Genomic DNA, 24988 nt, shown 5'->3' on the forward strand with positions numbered 1-24988 from the left:
TCTGTTCATCAAATATTTACTGAATACCTACCACATGTCATGGCAATACTTGGAGCTATTAACACTCCCTTAAAAACATCAAACTATCTTTAGTAATTATAGTAATTACATGTTCAAATTACAATGTTAACTGGAAAAAAACAATAGGCATTTCTATAAGGTTTTCATTTTTACCTTAAGCATAGCAGCTGTTCAATATATATTACTGAATATTTTGTAATCAGAAGAAACAAATTTTTTAACTTAAGATATGGAATACTATGTATATCATGTATATCTATATGAATCCAATCTGGGATGAGGATAACACACATACGCACACACACACACTTGTCAGTAAATAAACAATAAAATGTTAATGGTGGTTACCTCTAGGTAAGGAGTACATAAGGAGAAGAAAAGTAATGCTTAGTATTTCCTCAAATAAGGAGATGTTACTTTTAAATCAGAAAATAATTGTGCTTTTAAGATTCTCCATTTCAAAGACAGAGTCACTGTGGAGCCCCGCTCACCTCCGAAGTGGCCCGAATGATCCCTGAGATGAGGCTGCACAGCTGGTTGCCTCGGGTCTGGAAGGCAGCCAGGTCGATCTTCAGTAGGTCTTTGTGCTGCTCAGAGGCATCCAGCTGCTGGTTGAGCTGCAACACCTCCTCCTGCAGGGCGTAGAGGCTCTGCAGGCGGACCTGGCCTTCTTCCTTCCGAACCCGCTCCTGCTCTGCTTGCTTCAGGCGCTGTTGCTCTGCCTCACGCAGCTTCAGATTTAGAATCTACAGAAAGGGCCATTGAGCCACCTGTCTCAGAAGGGCTTCTGAGCTTTTTCTCTCTATGTTCCTCAAGTCCTAGGTAGACTACACACTGCACAGATGGGCTTAGAGTATAAAAAGGACTTCCCAAAGTCAGGCACACAGAGGCATGACATAGGCCAGGTCCTCCATGATGTCCATCTGCCAGAACCTGACTCTTCAGGCAGGTTACAGACAGACACCCAAACACACATACCAATTCTCCCAGGCTCTGACCTTTGCTCTGTGACGATGCTCAGCTTTTAGCTTCTCTTGGTGTCCCAGGGCTTCTCTGGAGCTGAATGAAAAATGGCAGGTAGGAATAGTTAAATTGTTTCACCTTCTCCTAAAAGCCTCAGTGGTACTTTGGTCATCTTTCCAAGATTAGTCATTTTTCAAGCTTCACTGCCTATTTTATTTTGATAATTAAGGACTCAGAAGTTCAACTCTTCCCCTTGGGATTCCCCTTAGGAAAGAGTTCCAGGTGACCACACCGACATTCCCAGTCACAATCCAGGGAGACTCACCTCTTCTCCATCACTTCCCGTAAGTCCTGGAATTCTTTGTGCTGCTTCAGTTCCTTCCGTTCATCAAACCGTTTCAGTTGTTCAGATGCCATCTCCGAGAGGGCCCACACCTTCCTCTCCTGTTCCTCCTGCCACTGCCTCAAGCCCTCCTGGAAAGGATCAGTACCTGATCTCCAGAACTCCATCACCACCTTGCTCATCTACCCCTGTGGGCTACCCTCCCACCGGTCCTTACACCATCAGAGACACTCAAGGGCGTGGAATCATCTGCATACTTCTCCAAACCTTTGCAGCAGTCCTCTCTCTCCTTTGGGTTGATCTGTAAACTCTCAGCTGCTTGGTAAGTGCTTCTATCCTGTGTATTCTTATCAGGGTCTCATGGAGTCTACAGAACTCTTTATTCTAATTCCATAAAACATGCTATGCATGTTCCTATCTCACTCCTTTCCTCATGTTATATCACTGTCTAGAAGATTTTTCTCCCCGTTCTCCACTGAGGAAAGTCCTCTTTCTTAATACCTAAGGGTATCAGATATTACGTGTATTATTCCCACTAGATTACTCTCATAGGGTTTTTAAGGGCAATTTGACATTTAACTACCAAAATTTAAAGTGTATATATCCTTTGACACTAGTTCCATTTTAGGAATTTATCCTGAGGAAATATTTGCATATATGTGCAAAGATACATGTAGAAGGATGCTCACTGCAGCCCTGTTGATAATGGCAATAAATTTAAAATAAATTAACTGGGGAATGATAAAATATATTACAGTATAGTCATATTGTAGAATACTATGCAGCCCTTAAAGAGGAAGCGATGCTATATACTGGCATGGAGATATATCAAAATCTATTGTTAAGACATTATGTCACTCTATTTTATTTATTTATTTTTTTGGCAGCTGGTCGGTATGGGGATATATCATTCTATTTTAAAACTTATTTTAAAGCTTCCAGTGCAAGAAGGCCGATTGAACACAAACATGTATATCCTCTCCTCAGAGACTGTTAAAATGAGAGTTGGGAAGAAAAAAAAGACACAATAACAGAGACAGCACGAGGGAGATCATTAGCCGGGAAAAACTTTCTACATACTTCTGGAAGACATAAAGTAAGTTGAGGAGTGGTGAATGACAGAGCAGAGCTGAGAAAACCTGAGAATACACACAGACACACACACGCGCACACACACACACACACACACACACACACACACACATACATACATACATGCACATAAGCAGACTATACTTTGGGGGAGCAAAAAGCCAGTCTATCAACAGAAGCCCATAGAGACTCAGGACTGGGAAGTGCCAGGTCTGATATGAGGTGGGCCTCATGGGGCTGAAAATGGAGGGATTCACTCAATGTAGACAAAAAGTGAACTCTTGACCCCTTCCCCAGTCATTAGACCAAAGCAGCCAAGAGCCAGGCATTTGTGTGGTAATTGTTTTAAAACAGATGTGCAAATTCTTTGACACCCTGCCCATCTCCTCCACTTCAACCTGAGCAGGCCTTTATGACTACCCTGACAAACGGAATGTGGCAAAAAAAACCTAAGTTATGTGTTGGCAGCTGGCAGGTACAGGGGTCAAACCCTGAACCTTGGTGTTATCAGCACCACATTCTAACCAATTGAGCTAATCGGATGGCCAGTTACATGATTGCTGAGACTAGGTTAGAAAAGGCCACACAGCTCTGCCAGTGTCTCTTAGGATGTTTGCTCTTGGAACCTAACCACCACACTACGAGGAAACCTAGGCCACATGGAGAGAGTAGGTGTTCCAGCCAACAGCTAACCTCACCTGCCAGACAGGCAAATGAAGAAGTCTTTGAGATGATTCCAGCCTCAGCCAATGCGATAAGAAACTCCAAATGAGAACCACCTAGCCGAGCCCAGTCAACCCTCAGAGACATAAAAGATAGTGATGACTGCCAGTAGTTGCTTTAAGCCACAAAGTTTGTGGTGATTATATAGCAATGCATACTCCTAGCCAAAAAATGAAGAGTTATTCTCTAAAAGAAAATGAGCAAATTGTCCAGAGATAAGTGGGTAAGATAGTGTGGGAGTTGATATTCCAGAACAATACCCTCGGAATTCTGGCACTTAGGAAGCCCAAAAGCATAATAATCTTGTTCCTAACTATTCACCTGGAATCCTTGGTCCAACTACTGGAAAATAAGAGTTTTTAAATATTTAAGGAATCTCTGTACCCTAAAAGAAAGAGATCGAGATGAACAAATGAAAAATAATGAATCCGGAAGAAACAGATATCTCAAGGAACACAAATGAATCTGAAAAAAATTCTAGTATGATATGAAATAGAATAAGAGGCTCTGAAAAAGGAACAAGTGGAGTATTAGATCAAAATCTCATAAAAAACAGACATATAAAAAATAGATACATTTATATTTTTTAATTAACAATTGGAAGATAGGGGCCATCCCATGGCTCACTTGGGAGAGTGTGGTGCTGATAACACCGAGGCCATGGGTTCTGATCCCTACATAGGGATGGCCGATTAGCTCACTTGGGAGAGCGTGGTGCTGACAACACCAAGACAAGCGTTAAGATCCCCTTACCAGTCATCTTTTTTTAAAAAAACAAAACAAAGCAAAACAATTAGAGGATAAAATAAGGAAATCTGGAAAACAGAACAAAAAGATAAAAGGAAAATGAGAGAAAGCATAAGAGATATAGAGGATTAATCTAGGACAGCTACTAACTGACTAACATAAGTTCCAGAAAGAGAGAAAAAAGAAAATAGAGAGGTGAACTCAAGGGGAAAAACAACTCACATGGCCATTTTTCATCATCTCCATTGCTATCATGCTAGTCTAAGTGACCACCATATTTTACCCAGATTACAATAATCTTCTAACTGTAGTTTACTCATTTCTCGTTTACTTCTGTTTTTCCCCAGAGAATAAAAGCTCTTGAGTGTATGGGCTCACGTATACTTTGTTGACTGTTTTATCTAGACCCAAAACAGCATCTAGCACTTAGGTGTTCAACAAATATTTGCTAACTCAACAATTAAATGAATGAGGAAAGATGCCAGGAGCCTTTCATTTTATCAATTCCTGTACTCTGAAAAAATTTTACAAGGCCATGCATTGTTTTTCTAATTAAAAAAAAAAAAAAGTCAAATAAATTAATTAGAATAGTGTGTTATGGATAAATGTTTCCCCCAAAGTTCATGACTGAAATTTAATCCTCACTGTGACAGTGTTAAGAGGGTAGGAAATCCTACTATGGTAACTGAAAGAAGGGGCCTTAAAGAGGTGATTAGATTGTTAGGACTATGTCGTTGTGAATGGACTGATCCATTCACGGAGTAATGGGCGTGGTTCTGATGGCCTTAAAAAGAGAGCAACTGAGAAGCTTGGCTCTCTCTTGCTCAGCCATTTTTGCTATGTGATACCCTGCACTGCTGTATAACCACCACCAAGGCTCTCACCAGATATGTCCCTTGGACTTTGGATTTCCCAGCCTCCAAAAATGTAAGAAATAAATATTGTTTCTTTACAAATTACCCAGTTTCAGGTTTTTTTTTTTTTGTCTTTTTCATGACCGGCACTCAGCCAGTGAGCGCACCGGCCATTCCTATATAGGATCCGAACCCGCGGCGGGAGCGTCGCAGTGCTCCCAGCGCTGCACTCTACCAAGTGCGCCATGGGCTCGGCCCAGTTTCAGGTATTTTGTTATAAGCAACAGAAACAGACTAATACATAGTGCTATTCTTTTCTCAAGAGGTTGTTAAGGTCCCATCTTCTCAGTATATCCTCATCTGTTAACCCAGAATATCTCCAAATTTTGAAGAAGTAAACGGAAGCCAGAAAAGCCTATGTAACTCTCCCAAAGCCACATGTAAAATTCAAGGAGCTTGAACTTATCTGATGCAGTAGGGAGCAAAATGATGGAAGAAAGACCTGAAAAATGTGAGCAGTGAGGTGGCAGTTACAGTAAAAGAAATAACAGGGCATGGACTCCCTTAGTGTGGGGGGTGTGGAGAATAAAGTACAGGGTATATACAGTTTACTCTCCTCTGGCCCCTCTCAACCTTTTCTGATCCCCTAGCCCCCTCTACCAAGAAGACAGGAAATTAAGGACAGGACATAATTCTGGTGAATTCTTTTAAAAATATGTGCTCTAATGTGTCTGTGTTTTAGTGAATTTTAATGGAAACTTATTGTGTAATGTCAGAGTCAAGATTTGAAACCAGATTTGACTTCACAGTGCTCACTCTTGACTTCTACATTATACTACCTCCCCAACTGAATAGTGAGCCACTAAATGGCGGGACATGATGATTAGCATACAGTGGACATTCCTCAGGCCTGGGGAACTGCAGTTCAACGTGGCTCCCTAGGGTCAAGCCTGCCTTGGCTTCATGGGTTCACTTACTGTTCCTTTCATCCTGTGCACCAGTTCGTACATTTGGATGCAGCCTTCCACTTTGATTCCCCGGGAGGACTGAAGGACGATAGATTCTGCATGCTGGGACTCATGTTTCTCCTATGTAGACAGAAGACAGAAAAAGAATTAAGCTTTTAACATGGTAAAGTTGGTTTTATCTCTTCTAGACAAAGACCATACCCTAACATATGAACTACCAATAACAAACAAAAATTTAGGTTAGAACCACGGTGCTTTTCATGACCTTGACCTTGTTCTAATAGCTTTCCTTAATTGATGTTTGTTACTTCAGGATTTTGTTTTTTGGCTTACTTGTTGACTTGTTTTACTCTGTGCAGAAAATGTTTCCCCTTTCTTCTGATAAGTGTTCATTTGTCCTGGGATGGTTTGGATGGAGCAACCCCAGTCCATATGCCCAAACTTCACCCTCATGGCCAGAGAGGTAAGCATGGAACCAGCCTAAAGTAGTCTATCCTCCTGTACCCAGGATCTACTTGAGGAATGAGCCATATGACCCAGGCTAGGCCAGAGTCCATCTTTGAACTTTTCTGATAGAACTATTTGGGAAGGCTACCTCTTCTTCTGAGGTTGTTAATGTAAGAAGATGCAAGTCTGGGGCTACCATTAGCCATTTTGTCACATACAGTCTATCTGAAAAATGAAACCAAGAAGAGTTAGGCAGAATTGAGAAAGAGAGGCAAAGCCCTATTTTGGGGTCACTGGATTAAGTAAAAAATAATGTCTAGAAGAGACAAGCAGTATGTCAATCTTCTAGCTCTGATTCCAAATGAACTCCTAGACTTCCTAGTTATATGAACTAATTAATTCCTCCCCCATCCTTTGTTCTATTTAAGCTAGTAAACTGTTTGTTACTTGCACCAAAAATTCCTAAGTGACACAATAATCCATTATATAAAATCACCTAAGAATTTAAACACTCCAAATTACGGAATTTTGGACCTGGTCAGTTCTCAGTTGATTAGAGTGTGGTGTTACAACACCAAGGTCAAGGGTTTAGATCTCTGTACTGGCCACCAAAAAAAAAAAAAAATCCCCCAAATTATGGAATTTTATACCTGGAGAGGACCTCCGCAATTTAGTCTAGTACCAGATTTGCAGATGAAGAAACTGAGGCCTATTGAGGGAAAGGGGCCTACATGAGGGCATGCCACAATATTGGCAAGATCTGCACTAGAACTGCTGCCTCTGAGAAAATATTCATAGAAACTTTTTTAAAATTTAAAAATTTTAAAAAACTATAATTCACAGAAAGTTGCAAAAATATGTACAGGGAGGTCCCATGTACATTTCACTTTTTTCAGTTTCCCCCAATAGTAATATCTTTCATATGTATAGTAAAAAATCAAAACCAGTAAATTGACATTGGTACAATCTACAGAGTATATTCAGATTTCACCAGTTTATAAGCACTCATTAGTGCTTATGTACAGTACTATGCAATTTCACCATACGAGTATGCAGATTTGTGCAAACATCCCCACACTCATGATACAGAACTGTTCTACCACCACAAAGCTCCCTTGAGCAACACTCACCTTTATAACCACCACCTCCTCTCCCATCACTAATCTCTAACAGTCTCCATCTCTATAATTTTGTTGGTTCAAGAATGTTAAATAAATCTTACAGTACATACATAACCTTTTGAGATAGGCTTTTTTTTATTTTAAAATTTTTATTGAGGGCCGGCCCGTGGCTCACTCGGGAGAGTGCGGTGCTGATAACACCAAGGCCACGGGTTCGGATCCTATATAGGGATGGCCGGTTGGCTCACTAGCTGAGCGTTGTGTTGACAACACCAAGCCAAGGGTTGAGATCCCCTTACCAGTCATCTTTAAAAAAAATAATAATAATAAATAAAATAAAATAAAATAAAATAATAAAATAAAATTTTTACTGAATCATAATTGATTATACATATTTTGGGTGTTCATCGTTGACATATATTGATCAAATCGATATTACTAGCATACAGACAAATCAACCAAATTTACAACTATAAAAATGTAACATCAGCCAAGCCGGGGCCGCTGGAACTCAGGGGAAGAGGAGGAGAGACCTACGGAGTTCATGAAGGCAGGAGAAACCATGATGAGAGAAAGAAAAAGCTGCTCTGAGCATTTTGGGCCGTGGCTGCTTTAAGGCTCAAGCTGATAAGCACAGGGAGCAGGAGCCGGCAGAAGCCGCAGCTGTGCCCTTCAGATGGAGCTACTTGGAGGCAGCAGGAGAGAAGAGGACCTTGGTGGCCCCCAGGACAGCAACACCACTAATAGGGTTCACGTGGACCCACGCAGGAGCAAGGACCCAGAACAACTGAAAAAAGGGAGCTTCTCAGAGGCCGGTGGGTCATCGCAAAGGACTGGTGCAGGGCTGTCCCATGGGAAGTGTTTGCAGCACGGGTGGTGCGGGGGACGTGCCCACCGGGAGAACACAGGGACACAGCAAGGACAGCTGATCTGCCCCTCAATCAGCACAGGACCACTCAGAGGAGACTGGTCAGGAATGCAGAAATGCATGGGGTGCGGTTTGATGAAAAAACTCAGGCCCAGATCAGAGATTCTACGGAACAAAGATCCACTGGGTCTTTGGAGGGCTGGAAGTACCTATAAGGTCAACCATTAAAGCCTGAGCTGCACAAAAAGGCTTCCCTGGGGAAACAGCAGCAAAGTAGCAATTTAAACAACCACACAGCTCAAGTACTAGTTCCCACAGGAAGTTCCCCCGTGTTAGAAGCAAAGGACAGAAAACTAATTCCAGCCCAGACACACCACCAGCACCTTGGGGCCTGTCTGGGAACTGGAGGCTTGAATCTGGGGTCTGAACCCCACTCCCACTTCCAGGCAAACTGCACCAGTGCCTCGGGGCCTGCCCAGGGACCTAAAGCATGGAGAAGGGGACTGGACCCCCCTCCCACAGCCAGGCATACTGAGCCAGTGCCTTGGGGCTCATCCAGGGACCCAGGTTATGGAGTTGAGGACCAGACCACCCTCCCACGACCAGGCACACCATGCCAGCACCTCAGGAGACCACCCAGGGACCCAGGGCATGGAGAAGGGGACCGGACCTCTCTCCCACAACCAGGTACATGTCAGCACCTCAGAGCCCACCCAGGGATCTGGGGCAAGGAGAAGGGGAATGGTCCTCTCTCCCACAACCAGGCACACTGCGCCAGAGCTTCAGGGCCCGCCCAGGGACCCGAGGCATAATGAACCTTGGAAGGGCCATGTGCCGGTTCCTTGCAATGACTCACTGGCCTCTGAGTGGCTCCTTTTATTCGGTTGTTGTGGCTCCTCGCTCCTATGTGGGTCCAAGGGAAACTTATTAGTGGTCTTGTTGGCCTGGGGGCCACCAAGGCCCTCTTCTCCCCTGCCACCTCCATGCAACTTCATCCGAAGGGCACAGCTGCAGCTTTTGCCAGCACTGGCTCCTGCTCCATGCACTCAGCAGCTCCAGCCTGGAAGTGGCTGGGGCTCGAAACAGTCAGAGAGGTTTTTTCTTTCTCTCATCGTGGCTTCTCCGCCTTCATGCACTTTGTAAGTCTCTCCTCCTCTTCCTCTGAGCTCTAGCGGCCCCAGCTTGGCTGTTGTTGCTTTCTAATAGTTGTAAATTAGTTGATTTGTGGGAGAGAGTGACACTGAGGACCATCTATTCTGCCATCTTGATCAGAAGTCCCAAGTTGAGATTGGCTTTTTTTTTTAACTCTGTATATTGCCATTGAGATCTATCAAGCTGCTGCATATATCAATGATTTGTTCCTTTTTATTGCTGGTTCTAGTGATCTCATGGTATGGAGAAATTGCAGTTTGTTTACCGATCACCTGTTGAAAGACGTTTCCTTGTTTCCAATTTTTGGACATTATGAATAAAGCTGCTACAAACATTTGTGTACAAATTTTTGTGTGAACGTAGGTTTTGATTTCTCTGAGAAATCAAACGCCCAAGAATAAGAATCAAATCAACTCCCATTCTTGGGAATGGACAAGAGGGTAATTGCTGTGTCATATAGTTAAGTGCATGTTCAGTTTTAAAAGAAATTGCCAGACTTTTCCAGAGTGGCTGTACCATTCTACATTCACACTCAAAATGAATGAGTGACCCAGATTTTCCACATCCTCGCAAGCATTTGGCGTTGTCACTATTTTTTATTTTAACCATTCTGACAGCTGTGTAGTACTATCTCACTGTGCTCTTACTTATATTTCCCTATGGCTAATAATATTGAACATTTTTTCATGTGCTTATCTGCCATCTGTATATTGTCTTAGGTAAAATGTCTGTTTGTTGGAGTTAGCAGGACTAAAGCCATGTTGGGACCTAAAACTGCCTGGACTGTAGGAAAATTTTAAAAGACACAGGTTTTTTTTGTTTTGTTTTTTTAAAAGATGACCGGTAAGGGGATCTTAACCCTTGACTTGGTGCTGTCAGCACCACACTCTCCCAAGTGAGCCACAGCCTGGCCCCTAAGAGACACAGGTTTTTTTTCTTAGCATGCATTTCTCTGAGTTCCCTCTTTTCCCATGATTACTTGATATTTTGAACCTTGGTTGCAGGGCAAGATGACATCATTCACATAAATGTAAAGTTGTTTTCTAGTCAGCCTGGAGCTGAAAACTTGCTATGAAACACGTATTATCCAGACCCTGAGAAACCAAGGAAGACATCAATAAAGCTATGCTGATTCTACCCTGAAGCAAATCAAAATCCTGCAGGACCCTAAGATAATGTCCAAGTAGGAGAACAGAAGCCAGATGGAGCCTTGGTGAGAATTTGCACCTGGCCCCTTACACATCCCCTTCTCTCCTGCTTCTCATTTCCCGCATCTTACCCTATAAAACCCTCAGTAAATCTGAGTCTTTGAGATGGTTTTAGTCTGGTCATCTCCTTCAGGTTTACTGGGGAGATAAGGTAGCCTAACATCTCCTTCAAGTCACTGATATTCATGAATAAAGCTGATTTCCTATTTCACCAACAATTTGACTTTTGGGTTGTTTGTTTCTGTTTTGGCGGCGGGCTTTGGTTTTGGTAACAAAATTTTGGCAAGCCAGCCAGGAGCTAAGTGCCATGGGCAGCCTAGCCCCCACTTCCAACAGATGGAGCAATTGGCAGTGGCAGTGTGCCAGGGCTTATCCGTTCATGCTGAGGGAGTAAGACTGGGTCCACTTTTGCGTGTCAGCCGCCTGTGGTGGGCCGGCTCTGTGGCTGGGATTTTTGGGACTTTCCCTGATTTTCCAGCAGTGGTGCTGACCACTAATTTTCTGCCTTTTAGTTGGTGAGGAAGGTGTTAGTAAAGAGTTGACAAGCTCCAGGGTTGGGTAAGTTTGAACTGGTGTGCATGCTGGGAGACCTCTCTCTGTGCTGTTTGTTAGAAAAAGGTACCACTGGTGCAGGACAAGACTTTTGTGAAACTGTGATTGATCAATTTGTCTGCTGGTTCGGTGAAGCACTTCCATTAGGTTGTGTGAGTGAACTGTTTGTATTTATTGTCTACCTGTATGTTTATTGTCTGTCCTATGTTGCTTGCTTTGCTGCTGTTCATGTTACTATTTTGGTGGAATCCAGATCCCTGCTGTGTTAACTCTGAGAACTCTTGGACAGCCTTTGGCCTCTTTTAAAACCTTCCAGGTTCAGGTCTAGCCCGTGGCTCACTCGGGAGAGTGCGGTGCTGGTAACACCAAGGGCACGGGTTCAGATCCTATATATAGGGATGGCTGGTTCGCTCACTGGCTGAGCCTGGTGCTGACAACACCAAGCCAAGGGTTAAGATCCCCTTACCGGTCATCTTTAAAAAATAAATAAATAAATAAATAATAAATAAAACCTTCCAGGTTCATTATGGGTTCAGGTGTGGGAGAGTCAGATGCCCATAGGAACTACACTGCACTTTTTGGGAAGACTTAGCTATTTTAGTGCTTTTGTGGCAAGGAATTCAGGAATTGAGCAGGGGGTGTGGAGGTCTGTTTGAACAGTGGTATAGTATGTAAATGCTTTTATATATCAAGAAATAGATCGACTTGCCAAGGGACCAAGAACACCTGAACTCTCTTTTTTCTGGGATTTCTTGTGCAGAGAAGGGTGTGAATTACCAGGGACTGAGAATTTTGGGTAACTCAGGAGGGTAGGATAGCTTTGTTAGCTTCGTTACTATGGGGCCACATCCCAGGAGACATTCTCTCTAAAAATCCACTATCCTAGCATGGTGAGGAGCCAGTTTCAGGCCCAAAGAGCAAACATTTTTATTTGAGCTAAGAGGGCTGGCCGGTTAGCTTGGTTGTGGTTGGTTAGAGTGCAGTGTTATAATACTGAGGTTAAGGGTTTGGATCCCCTTACTGACCAGCCACCAAAAAAAAAAACAAAGTCCTGAATTATTTGGGCTAGGTCTTGTGTTATCTGTGTCCCTATCAACCATAAAAATCTGCCTCTGGGCAGCTCATGCCAGGTACTACAGCAAGGATCCTGGGTGCAGGGAGGCAAAAGATTCCTCACTAGAAGGCAGAGCCAGCCAAGGAATTAGCACCATGGGAGGATCTTTGCTCCATTTTAGAGTCCCCTGGGACGGCTATTAGCCAAATGGTCCTATTATAGCTACTCCCCTATGACTGAAAATAAAAAAAAAAAAAAAAAAAAAAAAAAAATATATATATATATATATATATATATTAATTGCAATACTGCCTGGCCAACGTATGTGTTAGACTCCAAAGTTTTGTGTTTGTTGGTAATAAGAGCTCTGTGATCCTTAGAATGCATCCTACAGAATTGGTCTGAGTTTCTCTTGGAGAGCTTGAGAAGCAGAAACTATGATCCAGGAAGTTATAATTGGCTAAGTCTCTGGACAAAATTTGTCTTCTGTGCACAAGCTAAACAATTACTAAAAGGGCCGACCCATGGCTCACTTGGGAGAGTGTGGTGCTGATAACACAAAGCCACGGGTTCAGATCCCTATATAGGGATGGCCAGTTAACTCACTTGGGAGAGCGTGGTGCTGACAACACCAAGTCAAGGGTTAAGATCCCCTTGTGGTCATCTTTTTAAAAATAAACAAACAAGCAAACAAAAAACAATTACTAAAAATCAAGGCCACTTGGAGATTTTGTTTTTCTCATACAACTCAGCCAGTCTTAGCTAAGTGTGAATTTTTGAAACTTAACCCTAAACTCATAGGAAACTGGGGGAAAAAAAAGGGCGGGGGGAGGGTATAAAAAGTTTTTTCTTTAAAAATCATATGGCTATGAGAAATGTCTTCAGAATTATCAGCATATATTTTTGCTTGGGTTTACTGGCCAAACAGGATTATATTTGTCTCTGCTAGAGGTTTTTAAAGTTAAAGTTATGAACCCAGCCAAAAACAGAATGATCTTTGATTCTGCAATTCTTAGATAAATGAGACTAATTTAGTATTGTTGGCTTAATGAAAGCAACTACATCTTCTGAGTTACCAGCAAAATCAAAAGGTAAATTTAGGAAGGAAATGGAAACAAGATAGAAAGGAAGGAGTAAGTAGGAGAAGGGGAAATGTAAAGAGAGTTATGGAGAGGAAGATACAGTTTTGGTTAGGAAGGCTAAAAAGAAAAGAGCATCTTGGTGAACTTTTGTCCTAAAGTAAAATGACTGGTTATTTAGAAAACCGGAAATATAAGACAAAACAGAAAGTATACAGCATGTCATGAAATGTCTGAGTCATAATAATGGTTTATGAAGGGCGAATTTATGAAAAAATTTTGTGATTTCATAATCTATAATTAAGAAGGGAATTATTTCCAAGTCTTTCTAAAGATTGAACTTTGATATAAAAAAGACACTGATACAGAACTAAAATTTCCCCCCATGTTAGAACAAGGTTTTCTTGAAATACTGATCTGCTCTTAATAAAACGGCAAGAAGTTTTGATTTTTCTGTAAAGGCGTATGCAATCAGATTCACAGAAAAGACTAAAACAAGTACTCTTAAACACAGGTTTCAAATAACTGTAAGATCAATGGACAAAATCAAAGTTTTTCAGATCCCTGATAAGAAATCTGATGGGTTTATAAAACTGCTAATCAAGATCAAGCAAAGCAAAAATTAATTACATAAAGTTAAATGATAAAGATAATGCTTTTATGACTTTAACTTAAAACATTGTTGGTTCTTTACTTGAATGTTTTGTTTTCCAGATTTAAGGAAATTTCTCTCTTAAGCGATCTATAACTTACAGCAATTTGGTAAATATACTTTTATAAACAAAGACAGAAGCCTATGTGATTCCTCCAAAATTTGACAACTGTGAGTATCCTTATGATTTTTTTTTTTTTTTTTTTGTCTTTTTGTGACAGGCCGCACCGCGGGCACACCGGCCACGCGGCGGGAGCACTGCTGCGCTCCCAGCGCCGCACTCTCCCAAGTGCGCCACGGGGTCGGCCCTATCCTTATGATTTTTATCTCAATGTGGTTATTTAAATAAGTTCAGTAAGAATTTTCTCTCTCTTTAAAACAGGATATAATTGAAAACACTGCTTATAAAACGGCATTTAAAAAAAAAAAAAAGCATTTTTCTTCTAAGCTCCCCCCCCCCGCCCCTTTTTTTGGCAGCTGGCCAGTACAGGGGTGAACCCAAGACCTTGGTTTTATAAGTCTTCACTCTGACCAACTGAGTTAACTGGCCAGCCCTCCTCTAAGTTCCTGACTCCATTTCCTGTTGCCCTAATTTGGCCTAACTGCTGCTTCATCTCCTCGCCCCCGCTCCCCAACATGGGACGTGAGTACCTGGGAATGAGCCTTCCAGCACTGAGGGAACTTTTCAATCAGAAAACTGATTATCAATGCTTTCGTGAGGAATATTTTGATCAAAAAAGGGGAAATGATGTCTTGTCTATATAAGTAGTTCTCTGAAGTATTCACAGCCTTGGGGGGTTGGGGTTCATGACTTGGATGAGACATCCTGTTCCTAAACAAAGAATTCATGTAAGTTCTTAAAATTGTTGATGTACCAATTAATGTATAGCTTGCTAACTCTGAGTAAGCCGCCTGTTGTCAATCATCTGTTAAAACAATAGATAAATAAATGCCCTTGGTCCCTCTGCCACTCTAGCCAGGTCCCAAAACCTATATCTCCATCATGTCAGAAAGTTGCATTCCAGATTAATCCTTTCTTCAGATTACCTTTTAATTCCATTTTTCCATGAACTTTTTGAAGTAACCTCATATTCACAATAGCCAAAAAGTGGAGGCAACTCAAGAACTCACATATCCATTGACAGATGAATGGATACACAAAATGTAGTATCTACATACAACAGAATATTCAGCCTTAAAAATAAAGGAATGCCTGACATACACTACAATACAGATGAACACTGAAGACATTACATGAAATGAAATAAGGCAGTCATAAAAGGACAAATACTACACGATTCAACTTATATGAGGTACCTAAAATGACCAAATTCATAGAGACAGAAAGTAGAACTGTGGTTGCCAGCAGCTGTGGGGAGAACTCAATGGATACAGAGTTTCAGCTTCGGATGATGAAAAAGTTCTGGAGATGGGCAGCTGTGGCAGTTGTAGTACACTGTGAATGTACTTAATGCCACTGAATCGTACACTTAAAAATGGTTAAATGGTAAATTTTATGTTATATATATTTTACTTCAATTTTAAAAAACGATTTAAAATTTTGTTTTAATGTTCACATCCTTCAATCTTTGGTGCTGTCATCTGGGAATTTATTTTAAGATAATAATTATAAGATATATTTTGAGATTAAAAAGAAGAATCTCTCTGCAGTAAGTTTCTCAATATATTATCCTTAAAGGCAATGAAATATAAATTGCTAATAATAAAGAGACAATTTAATAAGTTACAGAATATTATATATCTACTAAGTATGAGATTACAAAGGCAGTAATAACATGAATAAATAGTAACAAATTAAAGATAGGAAGGAAAAGTAGAATATGAAAGTATACATACGGGCCAGCCCATGGCTCACTCGAGAGAGTGTGGTGCTGATAACACCAAGGCCATGGGTTCGGATCCCATATAGGGATGGCCAGTTAGCTCACTGGGTGAGCGTGGTGCTGACAACACCAAGTCAAGGGTTAAGATCCCCTTACCGGTCATCTTTAAAAAAGAAAAAAAAAAGAAAGTGTACATACAATTTGAGTAAGTCTAGGTACAAATACACAGGCATATGAGACTGGAAAGGAGTAACTGTTGACTGAAATGATAAAATCATACGGAGATTTAAATTTCTTCCTTTGATGCTATGATAAATGTTTACTTGATAAACAAAAATTTGCAGTGGGGAAGGACAAAAAGAAACCAAGAACTTTGGCTGGCCTGTTAGCACAATTGGCTAGAACGTGGTGTTGGTAACACTAGAGACAAGGGTTAGGATCCCCATATGAGCCAGCCAAAAAAAAAGAAAGAAAAAAGAAACCAAGAACTTTGTATTTCAGAAGCTAAACATGAAAAATGTACTCTCAACCTTTCTAAAAAGCTGACTAGTCTTAATTTGTTAGCACAAAAATCTAAAACTTCAAAAAACACAATAATGCAGTTTTTCCAATTACCTCTTTACATTTTAGACCACTACTTCTAATATCTTACTTTGTTCCAAAAAGAGTTTAATGCCACTTAAAAGGAATATCAGATATAATGACAAACATAAATTAAAAATTACAAAAAATATTAAAAACAAGGCTATATAGAGAGAGATAAAGATATATACACAAAGATAGAATGATTTCTAAGATATACTGTCAAGTAAAAATATAAAAAGGAAGGTACCCAACGGCATTTTTTACCATCTTTGTTTTTTAAAAAAAGAAAAATATATGTTCCCATATATTTGTTTTATTTTGTTTTGTTTTGGTGGAGGGATCAAACCCTGGACCTTGGTGCTATCAGTGCCATGCTCTAACCAACTGAGCTAACCGGCCAGCTGCATATATTTGTATATACACAAACTACCAGGGCCACCCCCTCCAACCTCAACCAGGCAAACAACACAGCACACCCGGGGTCCTGAGGCAGGAGCCAAGGGCCACCCCATCTGGACATAACCAGGCAAGCAACAGAGCACACCCAGGGTCCTGAGGCAGGAGCCAAGGGCTGCACCTCCACCCCTTGCCCACAACCAGGCAAGGAGAATACCCCAAACACCACTTCCATGTGGGTAGCCCACCACAGACATTTCCATAGCCACAGCTGCCATAAAAGTGGCTCAATGCCACAGCAGTAGCCATAGCCACTGTGCAGGTGGCCTGCCAGACACTCGAATGCATTAACACAAGGAGAGTCACCAGTGGGGACCAGAAAAAGAAGAGGACATCTACTTTTATCTCAAAGTACTCTCTAATTTCCCTGTGATTTTTCTTTTTACAAATTATTTAGGAGAATGTTGTTTAATTTCCACACATTTGTGAATTTTCTAAATTTCCTTCTGTTATGGTGGTCAGAGAACACATTTTCTATGATCTTAGTCTTTTTTTAAACATAGTAAGACTTGTTTTATGGCCAAAAATTTTTAAATTACAAAAATTAAAAAAAAACCCACAAAAAATTACCTCTAGAAGTATACAAAAAAGAAACAAGAAAAAAGGGGGGGAAAAAACCCACCAGTAACAATTACTGTTTTTAAGTGGGGAAAAACAAACAAAGAAATAAAGGCAGGGACAAAATAGAGCCAGCCATAGTGTAAAAACTCATACGGAATCAATGGTAAGTGCTGTGGATTGAATGACTTCCCAAACTCACTGAAGCTTAATCTCCACTGTAACTGTTGAGGGTGGGAAATCCTATTATAACTGAAAAGTGGGGCTTGGAAGAGGTGATCAGATTGTGAGAATCCTGCCCTGGGAAATGGATTAATCCACTGATGGTTTAATGGTAGTCATGGGCATGGTTCTGTTGGCTTTAAAAGAACAGCAAGTGAGAGGTGAGAGTCTCTCTCTCATTTCTGTCCTTTTTGTAATGCAACACTGAAGCCAACACCAAAGGCCCTTACCAGATGTGTTCCCTGGACTTCGGACTTCCCAGCCCCTGAAAAAGTAAGCAATAAATATTGTTTCTTCACAAATTGCCCAGTTTCAGGTTATTTCTGTTATAAGGAACAAAACCAAACTAATACAATAAAATATGTACATTTTAAGAGCAGGTATCAGTTTTACTCTAAGCCAACACAAAAAGACCTTACCAGTTAAAAAGATGCAATGTTCATCAGAAAAAAACAATCCAATTGCTCATGAAATTACTTACTATTCTTGGTACTAAGAATACAAGGAAATTTCTCCCTCTGGTTCTTTATAAAGAGAATACTAAGTGATGTAGTAAACACTGTCCCTATAAACAGCTGCAATATGAAGCAATCGTTATTTTCCCCAGGATAAGGTCACTGTCATATGACAATATTAAACATTTTAACTTTGCAGCCACCATGTCTTTTGTCTTAAGCTGATTAAAACCTTACCTTGGTTCCATCTGATGTTTTGGGGGAGGCTGGTGAGAAGGCAGAGTTTCTGATGAAAGATTTGGTAACAAACGAGGGTTGGTCTAGGGCTGAAGTAGATCTAGAGGATGGTGAAGTCTCAGAGGGAGGTGGGTTCTCTTGCGTATGGGGTAGGACATGATCTACCACCCATCCAGAGTAAGAAGATAGCTTGGGAAGAGACATACATTCTTCTAAAACATCCTAGAGAGAAGAAGAGGGTTAAACCGAACTTGCATGTTAACTAATCTAAGCATAATCCATGTCACTACATGCCTTACTGAACATCTAAGGAGGCCTAAATAACCAAATAAATATCAAAGACCCAAAGGAATTGTATTAACAATCAGAGGTGAAAAGTATAGTGATTTCTTGATAATGATCCTGACTACTATCCTTCTAAAGACAATCAGACCTAAATAACTCTAACTACAGAAAAAGGAGCTATGCACAAATACTGTCATTACAGCATAGTTGCAAGCAATCTAAAACATTGGAACAGAAATACAGGAATTTTGAAATAAACTACTGTATACACAATCAGTGGAATATTAATCATTTAAAAATACTGATTGTGAATCCTATGCAATAACATACTTAAGATTCAATTTTTAGAAGAAAAAAACAAGAGTATAAATGCAATATGATTACAACTACATAAAATAAAAACAAATGCCACCATACTAGAAAACATGAAGGAAATATTCCAGAAGTTATGCATAAGTGACATATTTCTCCTTGTTCTAATTTTCTGCCTTTCTTCATTTTTTGATGAACATAATGAAAACAAAACATGTTTTAAAAAGGCATAGGGGGCGGGCTGGTTAGCTCACTTGGGAGAACATGGTGCTGGTAACACTTAGGCCAAGGGTTAGGATCCCCTTACTGGCTAGCCACCAAAAAAACCCAAGAAAACAAAAAAAGGCATAGAAAGGTGGTAACTGATATAAAAGCCAATGGCCTAAATAAAATGGGATTTATAATACAAAGGCTATAAAAGAAGTCTTAGAACCTCTCTAAATGTGTGTGGACAACTTACTCAACTATACCAGCTAACTATTATCTCCATAGGTTTGGTGTATAGTGCTTTAAACCAGAGCTTATACCACTGAACTGTGGTATAAAGTACATGGCAAATTTTGGCTGGGAACTTTACTCAATATCAGAAAGTACAGAGAAAGAGTTCAACAGTGATTAAGAGCACTAAGTTTGAAACCAGCCTTTCTTTGTTGGAGTTCCACCTCTGCATTCCACTTACCTGTATAACCAGGGTAAGTTACCTAACCTCTCTGAGCTTCATCACTTCTAAAATGAGATAATAAAGGATTGACCTCAAAAGATTTTGGGAGAACAATAATAAAACAAAACAAAAAAAGATTTTGGAAGGATTAAATAGGTAATACATATAAATAAAGTAGAACCGCACCTGGCACTCAACAATTGCAAACTATTATTTTGTCTAGATCAGTTGTTCTCAACCAGGGGCAATTTTACCCCCTACAGGACATTTAGCAATATCTGGAGAAATTTTGGTCATCACAACTGGAAGGGTGCTGCTGGCATCTAGTGGGAAGAAATGAAGAATGCTACTAAACATCCTACAATGCACAGGACAGCAGCCTCCCCCCACAGCCCCAGATAATTATCTAGACCAGCCCAAAATGTGCTGATTGAGAAACCCTAATCTAGATCATAGGTACACATGGTACATAATCTGCACACAGAAGCAAACATGCTGATATGCATATTTTATACAACAATGAGGCTGATTTTAAAAACATATTAGAAATGTTACTCATTCCTTATACCAAAATAAATTCCAGGGGCAAGTTTTCAAATGTAAAAAATAAAGCCATACAAAAATACCATAAGCAAAGAAGAAATTTAACTGATAAACTAGAAAATTATATATGCAATATATATCACAGATAAAGGGCTATTATCCCCAGTACATAAAGAATTTATTAGGGGGGAAAAAAATCAACGCCTCAATCGAAAAATGTACAAAAGACATAAACCGGCAATTCACAAATAAAGATATAAAATTGACTTCGACAAACGAAAAGATGTTCGACCTCACCTAAGAGAGAAAGCATAGAAAAACTACACTGAGATCTCATTCTTACCTTATTAGAAAAAATTAAAAAGTGTAATAATTCATTCTGTTGACAAGGCTGTGGGCAAATGGGTATGATAATGCATTGCTGATTAGAAGGCAAATCAATACATCCATTATAGAGGGGAATTTGGTAATATATAACAAAACTACATCTAGATTTACCTTTTGACCCTCCAGTCTCACTTCCAGGATTTTATCCTGAAGATATACTTCCCACAAAATGAAAATACACATGCACATGGTTACTCATTGTAATACTGCTTATAACTGCAAATAACAGAAGTGACCTAAATACCCACACATAGGAAAGTGGTTGAATTAATTATGGAACCTCCACATGATAAAATACTGCACAAGTGAAAGGAAAAAAAAATGAAACGAAGTGATTTCCAGGATATGTTAAGTGAAAAAAGACAAGCACAAAAAAGTTATCCATAGTATTTTATTTACAAAAGAAGGAAAAATAAGAAAACATATCTATTTGCATATGTATGCAGAAAGAAACATAGGAAAGATAAACTAGAAGCTAATGAGATTGCTTACCTACAGTAAGTAGATATAAACTTATGAAAGGGATAGGGGACTAACACTTCTCTGGCATACCTTTTTTACAGTTCTGATTTTGTAATCATCTTAATGTTTCACACACTCAGAATAAAATAACCAAAATCAACAAAGGTGAGAGAAAAAAAACCTTCAATAGAATACAAACAAAAGCAAATGAATAAAATAATCATATTGGCCAGAGGTGAGAGTGGAGGTAGAACTAACCTAAGTAACATTGTACACAGTATTTTGACCACAAACATTCAGATTAGAGACAAATAGAACTGAAAACAAATACTGAATCCTAGTTAGTAGATTTATTTTTCACAAAGACATTCTATGTTCTAAAGTTCAAAAACTATTTTCTATGTACTATAGAAAATATAGAAAATAGAAATATAGAAATATATTGTGTTTGAGGAAATATATTGAGGAACATATAGGTTGGGGAAATATATTGTGGATATAGGAACTGGGTTTCTTATTGTCAGACAAAGGAAAGAGGAAGAGCAAAATGAACCCTTGGGTTTTACATAAATTTACAAAAAACTGGAGATACCATTATGAACTCATGGTTCTTTTCTTTTTTTTTTCCAAAAGATGACAGGTAAGGGGATCTTAACCCTTGACTTGATGTTGTCAGCACCATGCTCTCTGAAGTGAGCTGACCGGCCATCCCTATATAGGGATCCGAACCCGTGGCCCCCGTGGCCTTGGTGTTATCAGCACCACACTTTCCCAAGTGAGCCACGGGCTGGCCCTGAACTCATGGTTCTTTATGTATACAGAAATAAATATAGGTGTGTGTGTGTGTGTGTGTGTGTGTGTGTGTGTGTGTGTGTGTGTGTACACACCCCTAATAGTAGCAATGAGCACATCTAGTGCCAGATCTTGGTTTCTGAATACAATTTTACACAAGAAACCAGGGGTCCTTGCAGAAAAGCTGGGGCTGGAAAAATATGAACCTGGAACATCTTGCTGTACGAGAAAGTAAGGAACTACTGAAAGAATGATGAGGCCCTTTCCCTCATCTGGCATGGAGGAGTCAGCAAGGCAGCTGAGGATTTGGAAAGGTGAGTGGGTGGGGTAAAAGGTGGTGTGGAGGAGGCTGTCAGAAGAAACAACTGAAGTGGTTAGGAGACTGCTCCAATGAGTTAAATAAGTAAACTGATTGAGCAAATAAGTAAATACATTGAGAATAACAGAAGCTCAATTTCTCACTGTTGAACAACATATTTACAAACATGGGTGAAGGAAGGCTAGAAAGAACCCTGAGGTATTGGATTGGAAGTGGAGCTTACACATATGAACTCATAATTTTATAATATATATTAGCACACACGAATAGAGAAATAGTTATAATATATATGAATATATGTGTATACATATATACATACATATATTTCCTAGTTCTGTCCACTAAGAAGGCCTAGAAGCAATGGTACCCAAGCAGCAGTGAGCACACCAAGCTCCCAGATCTTGGTTTATAAATACCATCCTCTACTTAAAAAGAATCAGGCTCTCTGGAGAAACAGCTGATTCCAGGGTTGTGACAGGTAAAGTACAACTTGCACCTGGGACACCCTATTGTGCCAAAAAAGAAAGAAATGTCAATGAATGATGGAAACATGTCAAAGGGACACAAGAGCCAATTTAAAGGGGCTTCCACTGGCCAAATCTGAGATATTTAAAATAAAATAAATTAATAATGATAATAATGGATTACAACTCAGAGGATAGAATAGAAACCCATGAGTCCATACTTATATAAATAATTAAACAGGGGATTTAAAAAAAAAGCTCTTTATAGTAGAACGTCAACACCATTTGGCACTATCATAGAGGTGACTGGCTCACGCAGAAAACATCAGTGAATACTAAGGCTGAAGGGTGGAGGTTTGATGAAGAAAAAAAAAGGATATTGGTGTAATCTCTGGAATACCATCTCACAAAAACACTAATCAACTACAAAGGAAAAAATGATAAATTAAGTGGAGAGATCTGGCAGATACCAAAGTGACAAGGTGATCAAAGCTAGCATCACCAGTGCTGGGATCGTCTGACATCTGTGTGCCTCTTCACGTGACTTACTGAGAATAACACAGCACCGTTTCTGTGGTACTCTTGTCAAGAATGCATAACCTGAGCCTGGTGGTTTGAAAACGACAGACCTATGCTAGAAATCAACCTATCGAATTTAAGGTCTGTATTCTTTAAAACTGTCAATGACATAAAAGACAGCGAATACTTTAGAATCGTTTCCCTCAGAAGTCTCAAGAGACAGGACAGCCACTCAGGAACAGGAGCTCTGCCTGAACTGTCTCCACATCTCTAAAGCCCCAACTCTATTTCAGGGCTTTGCAAATACTAGGTACAGTGACCACGCCCCCATTAACTTTCCAGGTCCGCCCAGTGTCGTCTAAAAATTCGGTCACTACACTGGCAGCAATGGGTTAGGTCACGTTAATCGTTCGCTGCTAAATCTGGAGCTCCTAGCACGTGAGACACGTGGTAAATAACCGACTCTGAGAGGCCAGGGTTGCTTTGACAACATAGGAGGAGGCGCCTCACTCTGGCTGGGAGTAGCAATGAAGCCTTCAGTGAGAGAAGCACCTCTGAAGTAGGAGGAGCACCCCGAACAGCTAGAATAGGCTGGAGAGGGCAGAAACCCTAGGACCGAAAGATGCACACAAAGCAGTCAAGAAACAGACGCGGGCAGTAAGACCGCACAGGTTCCCCAGCGCAGGACGCGCCAAGGGCTAGGGAAGGGCAGGTCCGGGCGCGAGGGGCCGAAAGGGCCTACTCCCCTCAGGAGCCACCGCTCACCTCGCCCCGCAGCAGCCAGTCGCGGTGGTAGCAGAGGCGACCTTTGTCAGAATTGCGCAACGCCTGCAGCGTTTCCCAGCAGCGACCCTCCGACGGCATGGCCCGCCCTGCCGCAGCTTCTCACAGGATCCGCTAGTGACAGAACAATCCCTCGAATCAGCCGCCGCGCAAGAGGAGCTGGCTTCCGCTTCCGGGGCGCGCACGCAGCACAGCTCCGCCCTTAACGACTGCACGCCCCGCCTCCGGCGGCGCCTGCGCACATTTGGCTGCGGCGGGGTGCATGAGCTAAGGAGTGCGTGGGTTGCAGGAGACCTGGAGAAACTGGAACCCTCATACGCTGCTCGTGGGAATGTAACATGCGGCAACTGCTGTGGAACAGTCTGGCAGTTCCTCAGAAGGTTAAATAAGCGTAGTTACCATTTGACCCAGCAGTTCTCCTAGGTATACAACCCAGAAATGAAACATGTCCACACAAAAAATTGTGCATGAGTGTTCACAGCAACGTTATTCACAATAGCCCAAAAGTGAGAGCAACCCAAATGTCCCTCAATTGAATGGATAAATAAAATATCCTTAAAATGGAATATTATTTGGCTATAGAAAGGAAGTGCTGATACAGTCTACGTGAACCTTGAAAGCATTATGTTAAGTGAAGGAAGCCAGTCAGGAAAGGCCACATATAGAATGACTCCATTTATGTGAAGTGTCCGGAGCACGCACATCCATAAAACAGACTATTAGTGGTGGCCATGGGATGGGAGAGGAAAATGACTACAAATGGATATGGGGTTTCTTTTTGGATGTGAAGAAAATGGTCTAGAATTAGATAATGGTGATGATGGCACAACTTGGTGAATATATGAAAAAACACTGCATTTTATATACACTTTAAAAGGGTAGATTTTAGGGGCCAGCCCGTGGCTCACTTGGGAGAGTGTGGTGCTGACAACACCAAGTCAAGGGTTAAGATCCCTGGTCATCTTAATTAATTTAAATAAATAAATGAATGAAAAAAGAAAGGGTGAATTTTATATTATGTGAATTATATATCAATAAAAATAGATATGAATCACTACTGCCCAGAGCCAGCTCTCAGCCCTAGACCTTTTTACCCTTCTCTTGCCCACTATTTCATGGGATCTCAGTTTGAGGTAGGAAGGATTCTCTCTCAAGTGTGAGCAAGATGGACATTTTCATTTTCTGATTTTTTACAAATTCCCTGGACTTTTTATAATAAAATATGTTACAAAGAAAATAGCAAACAAACAAACAAAAAAA

General features: G+C 40.6%; 1 protein-coding gene across 2 annotated transcripts in view; it reads right to left on the reverse strand.

The window, feature by feature from the left end:
* Window positions 1–23854, reverse strand: part of GLE1 (GLE1 RNA export mediator) — a 40846-nt gene extending 16992 nt beyond the window's left edge. For both annotated transcript variants that reach the window (XM_063081917.1, XM_063081918.1), the window contains exons 1-6: window positions 23711–23854; window positions 18202–18423; window positions 5721–5831; window positions 1310–1458; window positions 1020–1080; window positions 513–767 (exon numbers count right to left, since the gene is read on the reverse strand). In XM_063081917.1, coding sequence (XP_062937987.1) covers window positions 513–767; window positions 1020–1080; window positions 1310–1458; window positions 5721–5831; window positions 18202–18423; window positions 23711–23809 — 897 coding nt within the window. In that variant the 5' untranslated portion in view covers window positions 23810–23854. The remainder of the gene's footprint in view (window positions 1–512; window positions 768–1019; window positions 1081–1309; window positions 1459–5720; window positions 5832–18201; window positions 18424–23710) is intronic.
* Window positions 23855–24988: the final 1134 nt, after the last annotated feature.

The sequence above is a fragment of the Cynocephalus volans genome, chromosome 17 (genome assembly GCF_027409185.1).
Source record: "Cynocephalus volans isolate mCynVol1 chromosome 17, mCynVol1.pri, whole genome shotgun sequence".
Classification (NCBI taxonomy): Eukaryota; Metazoa; Chordata; class Mammalia; order Dermoptera; family Cynocephalidae; genus Cynocephalus; species Cynocephalus volans.